The 13,527-nt window shown below is 42.7% G+C and overlaps 1 protein-coding gene across 2 annotated transcripts in view; it reads left to right on the top strand.

Moving 5' to 3' along the window:
* Window positions 1–9,988, top strand: part of LOC129514536 (cadherin-20) — a 205,170-nt gene extending 195,182 nt beyond the window's left edge. The window contains exons 11-12 of one of the 2 annotated variants that reach the window (XM_055333180.1): window positions 3,930–4,181; window positions 8,392–9,988. In XM_055333180.1, coding sequence (XP_055189155.1) covers window positions 3,930–4,181; window positions 8,392–8,897 — 758 coding nt within the window. In that variant the 3' untranslated portion in view covers window positions 8,898–9,988. Of the gene's footprint in view, window positions 1–3,929; window positions 4,182–5,577; window positions 5,696–8,391 lie in introns of those variants that run through there. The other variant, XM_055333181.1, reaches the window with a different exon arrangement.
* Window positions 9,989–13,527: the final 3,539 nt, after the last annotated feature.

The raw sequence follows: 13,527 nt of genomic DNA, 5'->3' as shown, positions 1-13,527 counted from the left end.
CCCAGAACAAAAGGGAGACAAAGGCTAAGACAGCAAAGAACAAACAGGATCACAAAGTGTAGCTTTGGCACTGAAACACCTTTATTACTTTAGAATGATTTTAAAAAGACAGAGCCAGGTACGATTCCCTATTCCAGAAAGCACTCCCCACTACAACTTAACTGGAATGGAATTCTAGACCCTCTTTTCCAGTAAGCATTCTGATCGGCTAAGAAATCTATAGACCAAGCACACTCTTCCTTGGGCACAGATGGGAGGAGAAGGGACTTCCATTCTCTCACCAGATGATTTTCAAAGAAAGATCAGAAAAAATCATTTAAATGGGTCAAGTGAACCCCTTCTGTTGCTACCTCTGCTACTTGCTGTCTGACCTTGGGGAGAGAGGTCATCACTTCCCTGGACTCTACTAGCCACATTTTTATTCCAATTCTAAAATATTAGTTGTCACTGTGTAATGACCTAAGCAAAGGGTAACAAAAAGTCATGATTAGGCCTGCCTGGTCTTAGTCTCAAACATCAATTATTTGAGAATTAAAGTATTAAGTCCACCCCACACGATATCCTGCCATTAAAACTTGAGACTATTAAATCTGTTTTCTCTTAAAAGGAAAACATTCCTCCAAGTCTTTCCTTTTACCTTCTACAAGTTATCATAAAATCATTCTGATAATTCTAGATGGAAAGGTAATATAAATCATAACAGAAGCACAATTACACATCCCAATATTTTTATTGGATCAAATGTCGAATATTCATTTATCTGCTTCACAGGGGAAATCCTTCCTACAAAAAGTGGTTTCAACCCCCTCAGGACTGGTTTTACAATGGAAACCAAGGTGGGGATCATACATTATACTGTTTCTTCAAATTTTCAATGAAGTGTTACTCTATTCCTTCACCCCAATATTTGTCAGAATCAATGCAGAAACAATATGTAGCAACATGTTGCAAAGTTTTGGACTTTGGACACCAATTCATGGAGCCAGTGCTTTAAAAAGATGGGCCACTGGAACATGAGGACTATAAAAAGAAATGACTCATTTCTTGGAAGGTTTTCCAAAACGAAAGTCAGCACATCTTCAATAGAAAGAATGAACTCTTAATCTCCTCACAACAATTTATCCCATAAGTATCTTTTACTGAGGCTTATTAAAAAAAAAAAAAAACTGACCAACATCTGATTTGGTGGATCTATTGTCAGGACCCCAACTCCTATACCCAAAACATTACATCCTTTTATGAACAGAACAAGGCACTATCTAAAGTAGAGCCTTTATTTTTTTAATCCCCAAAGTATTAGTAAAAGGACTGTATGTATATAGCATTTTTCGATTTCAAACACATTTTCCCATACTTTGCTTTATTTGATATTTATAAGAATCCTCTAAGGTTTCGAGAATACTAATTACTACGATATTCATGGTCTCATATTCATGGTCTCATTTGATAGATAAGGAAAGAAAGCAAATGGCCCACGATCAGAAAGTGAGTAAGCATTAAGACTAGGACTGGAAGATGGGGCCTGTTTAGCCACACACACACACACACACACACACACACACACACACGTGTTTTATGTCTCCTTGGAAACACATATCGTTACTAAACCCCTATTTATCATATTCAATAAAAACTCAGCAAGTGGTTACTCTGCAAGTGGTTACCTCTTCTAAGACTAAACTCAGCAAGGGAAAGCTCTGATCTTTTTTCTTTTTCTTTAACCTTAAAGAAGTCTGAGATCAAGCATGATGTTTAGTACTTGATTAAGTGATAATGTAATACTTTTGTGAAATTCAGCTCTGATCAAGCTTTCTAGAAGTCTTACAACCTAGCCTCGATTAAACTGAAAAATAAAACAGATTTGTGTTTGAGAAAGACTTGGTTTCTGGAAAAATAAAATTAACACTGTGAAACAGAATTAACAGCACTTACCTACTAAATCTGGAAAAACATAAAAGCAAGTGGGTTGTACAGTAGGTAGAAATATTAATTTAATCCTCAGACTGGCAACCAGTTGCCATCTTCCTCCACAGAGAAGCAAATACAAGATAAAAAAATCTATATCAAAGCAGGGGCCTATATCAAAGCAGGAAGGGATTTCCATTGGCTGGAAAATTTTCAAGAGTTAATATCACGAAACCCAAATAGGCAGTTACACAGTACAATGGAAGAAATGTATATTTGGAGACAGCCCAGAGTTCAAATTTCAGCTCTGCTAAGTTAGTAACTTTGTTGTTGTTTCTTTTTTTTTTTTAGTAACTTTGAACAAATTATAACCTCTCTCTAGGCCTCAGCTCATCCCATGTAATAGTGTCAGATTATCACTATCTCACCAAATGTGAAAATTAAATTGGGTATAAAGACTAAGTACTTGGCACATAAGCACTCAGTAAACAATCACTGCTACTGTGAAAAGGCAGGGCAAGAAGGGGAAGAGCTCATGAAGGGATCATGTATTCATCAGAATAGACTAGCCTATGCTGCTGAACAAATGACTCCAAAATTCCAGTGGCTTAACACAACTAAAATTAATTTCTTGCTCACATAAAACTAATTGTGGGTGTGAGCAACAGGGACAGCTGTCCATGTAGCTCAGTGTTCAAGGCTGCCTGGCTCTCCCTCTTAAGCATTCTTATACAGTATCACACCAAGGCCAGAGAACACAGAGAAACACATACCAGCTGTTACAATGCTTCTGCCTGGAAGTGACACAAATCACTTTTGTTCATCTTTCATCATCAAAAGCAAATCATATAAACATGCCAAAATTCAAGAAGGTACAAAAGAATGATCTTTTAATATGTCCAAGAAGGGAAGGAGAACCAGAAATATTAATAATTAGTAACATTTATTTTGGGTAGGCTGTCAGAAGTTTTTGTCAAGTTCTAGATCTTCCTTGTGAAATGTAAAACACATCCAGAGGACCTTCTGTGTTGGTATTACCTTTGAGAGTCACTGCATGCATGTTCTATCACATCTCTCAAACTTTCCCTCTCCTGAAAATGATCTGAACTTCACAAAAAATATATGACTTATAATTCAAACCCACTCAAAAAAACTTGAAAACACAGATTAAAAAAATAAAAGATCCCAAAACATTACACTAGGCAAATACAAATATGCACCCACACACACACCACCTTTGTGGAAACCCATTAAATAATTTTTGCTATTCCCCTTTAAAACTGGAAGGGGAAAAAAAACTAGTATTGCTGATCAGTAATGGGTTTTCACCAAGTTCTTATGAACTGTGTAACCTAAGACCACCAAGTAGGGAGAAATAACACAGCGTATCACGTCATGAGGGGATTTCAAATAAGCTTCTGCTAAATGAGCAGATCCTTTACAACGCACAGGAGGAGTTGGTGACTGCGTTTCAGAGGCATGAAAGAAAAGAGCAAAAAAAGTGAATTCCAACCAAAGTGGCAAAAATAAGCAATTGGCCTGCTGAGTGGGCTCCTCAGCATTCTTTTCCTGGAGGCACAAAGCAGCCCCAGGGCCTTGGAAAGCTGCTGAGGGGGAACAATCGGGAAGCACAAGTGGCCAGTGATTGTTCATTCCTATCAAGCTTTCACAGGAACATTTCGGTTAGATCTGAAGTCTAACAGCTCGCCCTGGGCACTTTATGTCACAAAGGGTAAAATACACTCTCAGAAAGGGTTTCTCTCCTAGGCCTCAGGGTTTTGCCTAGAAGCCAGCAAAAATCCTGGTTTCAGAATTTGAACGCTGATCCAGACAAACCAGAGCCGGCTGTAGCCAACCGCCTCCAGGGAATGCCTGATGCTCCCTCTCTGTCCTTCCCACATCTTATCCCTGGCCTCTGGCTTTCCTCAATCCAAGAAATTAATTCACTTGCTGATTCTTCCATGTTCTTTTCCCTCCCACTTTTCCTCTCCCCTTTCTCAACCCTGGAATCCTGTCTTCTCCAGATAACACCGCCCGGATTCTCACCAGGAGGTCTGGCTTCCGGCAGCAGGAGCAGAGCGTCTTTTACCTGCCCATCCTGATAGCAGACAGCGGGCAGCCTGTGCTGAGTAGCACAGGCACGCTGACCATCCAGGTGTGCAGCTGTGACGACGATGGCCACGTCCTGTCCTGCAGTCCTGAGGCCTATATGCTCCCCGTCAGTTTGAGCCGGGGCGCCCTCATCGCCATCCTGGCCTGCATCTTTGTCCTCTTAGGTGAGCAACTGCCTCCTTTCTATTCTGTGGGGTCCCACAAGTGTTTACTTAGCTACCATTCTGCACAGCTGTTCAGACCCATTTTCTACACCATGCTTATTGAAAAAGTGACAGAGTAAGGCTGGGAAAGGATAAGGAAACTGAAAATAGTTATAGTTCTTTCCATCAAGGAACTCATGGCCTCTTTGGCCAGATCAAAGCAAATATATTTATCAAGCATCCATTATGGGCCAAGGTATTGCTCTAGGTGCTGGGATTAATAAGATCAACATGTCCCAGCCTTCACAAAGCTTACTTCACAGCAAAGTCAAGTTCATTCTGACACCACAGAATCCACATGACAATTTTGGGCAGGATATGATAAACATCTCCTTTAACCCTTTCATTTCAGATAAATAGTAGTTAAATCACAAAGAGACAGTGACAGGCCCAAGACCAAATGTCAGAGGCAGAGCCAGAAGTGAAATGCAGGCAGACCCTACATTGTACATCCCTGTACCTGAGTGGTAAGGCTCTTCTCTTAAATGCTCCCCCCCAAAAAAAAAAAATTCTGGAGGTGGATGGTGTTACAGAGAAGAGAAGGAAGACAGCATATTCTGAGGAAACTGGAGACAAGGGTAGATGTCATCATAAATGAGGTGGTCAGGGAAGGCCTTCCAGATAAGGAGACCTTTGAGCAAAGACCTAAAAGAAGTAACAGAATGAACCCCATGGCTATCTGGGAGAATAAGTTATCTGGGGGCATGAGCATCCCTCTGAGGCACTGTGGCCATCCAACAAGGAGCAGTGAGCACCCGGGGTTGTGTGCCACTGGGATGACATTAAAAGATGCGATGACAGGCTAGTGGGAGAGCACTAGTGAGGGAGAGGACCCTTTATTCCTCCTCTCAAATCATACAGCAAGGCAGCAACCCACTTCCCTTGTACATAAGGCTATTCTAGCAATTGGTTTTGAACTCAACGGTTAAAAAAACAAAACAACAAAACCACATAAATATCTGCACGTACATCCCAACTCTTCTAATTGAATTAATTCACTGCACATATAATTTGCTTAGAAAAAAGCAAACTTAGTAGATAGTAGTACTATTCAACAGGAAAGAAATCCCAGTGTTCTATGAGGGAAAATACAGCCCTGTGGATTAAAATTAGAATAAATATGCAGATATCCACACAACCCCTTGATCCCAGGTTTACCTATACACCAAGAGACTGAGTCAGACCCAAGAAACAAGGTCCTGAGTGCAAAATATCAGCACTTGACTGAATTTCTAGATAGGTCTGTGGAATATGCTTCTCACAAAACATTCACAAATACCACATGTGGTTTGATTTTGCTGTTTTAGTTCAGTGCTATATGGAAAGAGAAGCAATATAAATAAGTAACTTTTCTAAGTCCTCAGATCCCTGGATCAGAGAGTTGTTCCGGTTTCTGGTCCCTATCTGCATTGACAAATAACTCCTTCCTGCAATTCCCTGAGTGTCCATACGATGGCATTGAGAGTCCTTGAGCGCAGAACAGGATAAAATACAAGAGACCTTTGAAGAAATTTGCTCCTAGAAGAAAGTTCCAGCCTGGCAGTCCATACTTCTATCTTTGGAAAATGTCTACATTATAAGTTCACCCTTGCCCACAAAGAGTAGAAAAAGCCATCATTACAGAAAGATTGATTTAAAAAGACTGGCACAGAGCGGCTCTCAAGCTAGAAATGGTGTGCAAGGGGCAATTTATATGGTGCCTCCCAAACCCATTATGTCTTATCTTTTGAATTGTACAGAATGAATAGACAATTTTCAGAAACTAAACTGAGCAGAGCTTTATATGCAACTTTATATAAAATCCTCATAGTTTTAGGCATTCTTATCTCTAAGAATGCACATCCTAAATAAAAGAGAATTCATAAAACTGAGTTCAGATTGAATTGCAGTGGATTTCCTAACAAAATACTACATTTTGTGGACAATTAGATAAACACACTAATTTTGACTTTACAGAGTTTTTTTCATGTCTCTAGTATATATCTAGTTCCTAGAAAATCTCATAGGCCCTCTGCGTTGTGGCTGCAATACCTAAAGAACAAACATCCCTAGAATTGATTCTCTTCTCTCAGGGAAGCCTTTCATTTAAACGGACCACGTTTCCCAGACTCTGATTCTCAGGGCATTATCCAATACTTGTTATTTACATCAGATTCTCTAAAAAAAATAAAGTATTTGTATCTTATAAGATACATGTAAAATATTTATAAGATACATGTAAGATGGACCAGTCTTATAAACTACCCAATTCTCTATCATCAGAATTCTTTCCAGAAGATAACCAAGAACTTTTCTAATTTTGCATCCTAGCATTTTCTTAAGTACCACCCTACCATTCCAATACCATCTGTGTAAAGGTCTTCTAGTGCCCTAGGAAGAACCACCCAGCCCTGCCTCTCTATCCTCTTTGCAACACTTATAACCCTAGGATAGCCCTTATCACTGCCTGTCTTGTATGAATCATCATTGTCTATAAACTCCTTAGATTACAAGTTTCTAGAACCAAAAATCATGTCATATTCAATACCGTTTCTCTATTGTTTTGCATAGTGCCTAAAAAATATTTGAGTTTAGTCACTGTTGCCTGAACCCCACAAACACAGCACGTTCACTTAGAATCCCATTTATCCAGCCTATATCTACCCAGATCACGCCCCAGCCTCCTACACCCAGGTTAAGCCCCCACTTCCTTAGGGCCCTATTAGTCCACTTCTCTGAAATCCCACAATCCTGTAGTCCAGGAATCACATTTTGGCACACAGAAAATATACAAAGAGTATGTAATTGTTTCCTGTGTGTGCCTTTTGTCATCCAAGCTACTTGGAAAAATATTAGGCATCAACCTCATCAACTGCAATTTACAAAAAGCACGTTCTACATTCATATTATTTAAGTCAGTTCATAATTTTACTGGGCTTACCACTGCACTCCATTTTTCTCCCTCTTGGTAAACTGCAGTTTTATTCTGCTGTGTTGTCAAGTTGTTACCCTTCACCAGCTGTAACAAAGCACATGAGAGAGGGGGAAAAAAATCAATAAGTCAATAGCAGTTCTACAGCTAAAACCTCAACACACTTCCTGGAAAACATTTTCAGTCACAGAGATAAACAGTTCAATGGGATTATCTCTATCTCTCCTCTAAACCCCAGTGAACACATCCTGGGGGGAAAAAAAAAAACACATTTGTTGGGATAAAATTTTGTCCAAACCTGCAAGGGCACATCTAACAGTGTGGTGCTTCTTTGATAACATGATGAATCATATAAAATGTCACTGCTCGTTCCCTCCCTTCCACAAACCTCTTTGGGTCCAGAGAGTCACAACCACCTCTCTAATGGAAGGCTTTCTGAGGAATCTGAGCTCGCTGGAAAACGGCAATCACTTAGATAATTTTTTGAAGGAGGTATAAACAGACTAAGACTTTGATTCACACTTAACCTCTATGCATAGGTAGTAACAAGTGATTATATATGTACAGAGTGGAGTCCTGCTGAGATACCAATGTAAAAAAGGCAGGATTCCACCTACATGGTAAGATTTCCGTATTAAAGGGGCACCCGGGTGGCTCAGTGCTTAAGCGTCTGCCTTTGGTTCGGGTCATGACCCCGAGGTCCCAGGGGTCCCGGGATCGAGTCCCACGGGCTCCTTGCAGGGAGCCTGCTTCTCCCTCTGCCTGTGTCTCTGCCTCTCTCTGTCTCTCTCACAAATAAATAAATAAAATCTTTAAACAAACAAACAAAAAAAGATTTCCACATTATGAGGAAATCTTGCCCTAATATGGTCAGGGGACATTGAGCGCCTCAGCGCACACTGCGCGCAGGCCGTGGTGCTCTGGGCTTCATTAGTGGGATTTCACCTGGGAGAGGCTGCTCCCCCGCACACCCCCGCACGACCTCCGAGGGGCAGGCTGACGCAGAGAGACCTTACCCGCGACGTCTTGTGACCGAGGCAGCCGGGGAAACACACGGGGCTCCACCTGCCTCAACCCTCAGGCTGACCCGGCAGAGCGGGCGAGAACCGCGTGGGCCCTGCGCTCGGAACTACCCCCAACGCGGTCTCTGCGGTGGCCCCTCCCCTGCCCGCGCACCTGCGGCTGGTCACGGCCACTTCCGGTGGGGCACACGCGGCCGGGGCTCTCGGCTCAAGGCCCCGTCCTCTCTGTCCCCCGCAGTGCTGGTGCTGCTCATTCTGTCCCTGAGGAGGCACCGGAAACAGCCGTACATCATCGACGACGAGGAGAACATCCACGAGAACATCGTCCGCTACGACGACGAGGGCGGCGGCGAGGAGGACACCGAGGCCTTCGACATCGCGGCCATGTGGAACCCCCGGGAGGCGCAGGGCGGGGGCGCCCCCAAGACGCGGCAGGACATGCTGCCGGAGATTGAGAGCCTCTCCCGCTACGTGCCTCAGACGTGCGCCGTCAACAGCACGGTCCACAGCTACGTGCTGGCCAAGCTCTACGAGGCCGACATGGACCTGTGGGCCCCGCCCTTCGACTCCCTGCAGACGTACATGTTCGAGGGGGACGGCTCGGTGGCCGGGTCGCTGAGCTCCCTGCAGTCGGCCACGTCGGACTCGGAGCAGAGCTTCGACTTCCTCACGGACTGGGGGCCCCGCTTCCGGAAGCTGGCGGAGCTCTACGGGGCGTCGGAGGGGCCGGCGCCCCTGTGGTGACGGAAGCCGGGAGGCGGGCGCGCGTCCAAACCTAGGCGCTCTCGGGGACGCTCGCCGTGGGCACACCGAGCTGGAGGGCGAGAAGGGGTGAGCGGCGGAGAGGGCTCTCTCTGGATCAGCTTTACTCGGTCACATTAGGTTATCAAAAGGAAGCGCAGGAAGAGGGGGGGCAGAAACTCCACAATTACCTTTTCTTTTCTTTTCTTTCTTTTTTTTTTTTTCCTTTTTCATTTCTGGGACGCTGTATTCAAGGGCTTGGAGTCCAAGGTTCAGTGTTGAAGAGCTTGGCTTTCCCCTGCCAGTCGCCGAGGCCTTTGTCGCTCTGTCCCTTTGCCACTGAAGCGTCTCCGGCCTTACACAGGCGGCAGCTGAAGGAAAGTCTGACTCTCGTATCCTTTTTCTTTTTTCCTCCTCTTTTTTTTTTTTTTTTTTAAATCTTACTGTATTCTCCACTTAAAGAGCGTTGCTGGCTCATCAGACCGCACAAAACCAACCCACACAAAAGAACACTGGGAAGAAAAAAAATTTTTTTTTTTTTTGTTACTTGGTGAAATTAACCTGCTTGTCCGGTGATGGATGGGATTTCGTATTTGACCCTTTTGAGACCAGGTTAAGGCGGATCGGCCTTGCATGACGGGTGGGTGGGGGATGGGAGAAGGAAGAGGCATCGACTTCGTGCTCAAGTGTAACGGCTGAACCAGGAGTTGTTGGCGTTGCAGCGAATCCAAGGCCATCGAGTCAGAGCGCTCCGCTCTCTCGGCTCCTTGACGGCGCCCCTGCAGGATTGTTCACGACGAAACCGGAAGAATCTGCCTCTTTTGCACTGTACATGTCTCTTCCATGTGCCAAATGTGAAGATTAGATGCTACAAATGAAAGCCAAATAAAAAGAAGTATCTGATAAAAGCATGGGTTAGAGGGCTTTCCTAATCTGTGTGAGGTCAATCCAAGGGATGTTTACATACTGTAGATAACCTACTTGAACAAAAATCAGTATTATAGAGAATAAATGGATGTAAGAAAATTACATGTATAAGTTTTGTATATTTGTTAATAATTTTGGTAATAAATATGATGTACTGCATCTCAGTACCCTAGCACTTCTTTTAATAAAAGTTAAATAGAAGGGAAAGTCTATTGCACATTTGTTTAATTGCGGACCACAGAGATGGCCTTGTGATCTTGACCTAGCCTCCAGGTTCCTGGGGCTGGAGCTGATTCATAAGGCCAAGGCAGCAGCAGAGAAGTATGACGCTGTGCACTCTTTTTCAGTCACGGGACACAGGAGCGTTATGGTTCCAAATCTTAAGATTTCATGAACATGGGATCCCCAGGTGGCTCAGCGGTTTAGCGCCTGCCTTCTGCCCAGGCGGTGATCCTGGAGTTCCCGGATCAAGTCCCACATCAGGCTCCCTGCATGGAGCCTGCTTCTCCTTCTGCCTGTGTCTCTGCCTCTCTCTGTGTCTGTCATGAATAAATAAATAAAATCTTAAAAAAAAAAATTTCATGAACACTCTGCATCCCCCAATCTCCGAAGAGAGTAAAGGATGGTTTGATAATATCAATGACATAATAGTGAATTTTGCCCATATTTTTCATTTTGGGAGAGAGTTCTCCACGTAGCCACTAAGGAGACAGGCCACTATGCTACTTTTAACTCTGTTCTATTGGCAAAGCAAATATATACAAATATATACCAGATACATACAGTTCACCAACACTGGATGGGCTCACAGAAGGCTGGAACCAAATTTTATTCATCTGTCCTCGCCCCACAATTGATTGTGAACAAAATAGTTTTCTGTGGGTCTTGTTTATCAAAATGATTCTCAAGTTTTCGTGGGTGTCAGAATCTCCTGGAACACTTGTTGAACAATAGCTTGCTGGGCCTTACCCACCTGGAGTTTCTAATTCAGTTGGACTACGGCAGTTTGCACTTTCTAACACGTTTCTAGGTGCTGATGCCGCTGGCCCAGGGGTCACACTTTGAGAATCTCTGTGGTATTTTATGGTCTATTACATGATACACTAACAGCCAAGCAAGTTCTTATCATCAAACTTCAGTAGACTAACCTTTCTTCCCATGAAAGGCAGTTCGCACACCTCCTCTATGAGGGCAAGGTGTGATAGATATAAAAATAAGTAAACTTAGCAAAGAAAGAAAGAAAGCATCAACTTGAGTCCAAACCAGCCTCTACGACACATTGGATGTGAGCAACCAGCCTCTACGACACATTGGATGTGAGTAAATTACCCCTATAACATTTTTCCTTTCTGTCACTAGCCCTGAGGATAATTTTGCAACTATTTCACTTTGTATTGCATGTGTTAAGGACTGGGAACAGCTGTTATCCTAACCACAGGAGGTTATCATGCCCCACATCCTGCAAATGTGGTACCCATGATACTGGGCATGAAGCGATTAAAGTATCTCCCAGAGAGCTTCTGGTCTCTGGGAGGATGTTTAATGGTGTGATACAGGAAGTGTGGAGAGAAGCACAGAATAAGAGATCCATTTCTGCTCACACTCTAAGCTGAAAGAGACTCTTCCCTCCAAATGTGTTTTAAAATTCCCTTTCCACTGACAGTTTACCAGAAATGCTGGCCCCTGTGAAAAGAAAGCATTATCGCCACCAGATGGAATGCAGAATGTGATCAGGTTAGGCAAGAGAGCTGTAAAATTATTCAGCCATTGCTTTGTTAACAGGTAAAGGAGCTAGCCTATAATTTACATGTTGGGCAGAAACAGGAACATCGGTAGAAATCAATAAGACTGAAACAATTCTGGAACAAGAACACAAGCAGATAAAAATTATCCATGAGTTTTCTGGAAAAAAAAATCAGAATATCCCAACATGGCAGATGGCAAAGACAAAGATGGGATGGTTCACACAAGAAAGAATCCATAAATCCTGAAAACAAAATTCAGACAAGCCAAAATCAGTGCAAGCACATTGATTACAGGTTGTTACTAATTCACTTGTGATGCAGACCTGGACCTTGACATCAGAATTCGTGATACAGTCTTCATAGTGGTGGGACTACATTAACTTGTAGTTTTTAACTTGTAGGATACATTTTACAAGTAGTTCTTGTTGCAGATGGACTCAGTCTCAAATCCATTTATTATCTCCATAGTAGAGCTAAAGAACTTCAAATATTTTTATGAATAAATACCTGGATTTAAGAGGCTTTTGTTTGAATCTAAAGGTCAAAGTTCTGAAATAGGGAGTGGACAAAATTAGATCAAGGAATCCTCCTTTTAAAATGATCTACTAGGGGCAACTGGGTGGCTCAGTTGGTTAAGTGTCCAACTTCAACTCAGGTCGTGATCCCAGGGTCCTGGGATCAAGTCCCACATCAGGCTCCCTGCTCAGCTTGTGCTCTCTCTCTCTCTCTCTCTCTCTCTCTCTCAAATAAATAAAATCTTTTTTAAAATAATAAATAAATAAAAATAAAATGATCTACTAATGAGACATACCTGTCTCTAGTGATTCATGTTGGCAAAAACTATGAATACTAATTTATAGTATATGAAATTAACTATGACATTAACCCCAAACAAAATTCTTCTAAAATCTTTATTCCCAAGGCAGGAAGCTTGCAAATCCTACCCCATGTGTTTGGCTACACTTTGGGTTTTGAAAGGATTGTCAGGGGGCTTTCACTCCAATACATTTGCTACTGTGGCCACCTTTCTGGTACTTATGATGACAAGGGTTACTTCCCATCCCAGAAAGCCTTAGACCACTTCTCAGGAGTATCAACTCTCAAAAGCCATTAAAACTATCTATGAATCCTTTCCAATTTTTCAGAAAGGCTAGATCCTAGCTTCTCTTTTTTTTTATTTCCATGTCTTCCCCTTCCTCCCCAATACCTGTTTTGTGACTACTGCTGCATAAAAAGACCCTCCAAACTTAGTGGTGTAAATAGACAACAATTTTTATCATGCTCACAGATTCTGTGGGTGGGAATTCAGGAAGGATCCATCAAGGATACCATCTCTGCTCCATGAAGCCAGGACCCTACCTGGGGTGACCAAAGGCTGGGGATGAGTCATCTATCCTTTCTATATGTCTGGGGGTTGGTGCTGGCTATCCAGACCTGGGGCAGCTGTCAACAAGACATCCTCTTGGCTGTTTGGGCTTCCCCACATCACAGGTGCTGAGCTCCAGGAGTGAATATCACAAGAAAAGGCAGAAACTGAATCATCTTTTATCACCAGAAGTCACATAACGTAACCTCCACAATAGCTACAAGCCTCCCCATATTGAAAATGAGGAAACAAAAACAACTCCACCTCTCAACAGAAAGAGTGTCAGAGCTACATTGCAAGAAGAAATAACGTGCTCACTGTTGGAAATTGTGAACAGCCATGTTGTCTTTCTCCTTTTTCTGCCTGCCACCTCTCCCCATCCCAGGAATCTTTTTTGGTTCTGTTCACCATTCCCTTTCTCTCTCCTCCTCTCTATAGACCACATTCTTGTTCTATGGATATATTATTCTTCTCTGAAATTCACTTGTATCCCTACCACACAATACTCTCAGAAGTAAGTGAATATTCCATGAAAACAGCTAGCAAAATGTCCAACATATAACAAGCATATGTTTTTATTGAAGTATAATTAACA

Source organism: Nyctereutes procyonoides, unplaced genomic scaffold (genome assembly GCF_905146905.1).
Source record: "Nyctereutes procyonoides isolate TBG_1078 unplaced genomic scaffold, NYPRO_anot_genome, whole genome shotgun sequence".
In the NCBI taxonomy this organism is placed as follows: domain Eukaryota; kingdom Metazoa; phylum Chordata; class Mammalia; order Carnivora; family Canidae; genus Nyctereutes; species Nyctereutes procyonoides.
The sequence above is the reverse complement of the archived record's forward strand: the minus strand, read 5'-3'. Positions and strand labels throughout refer to the sequence as shown.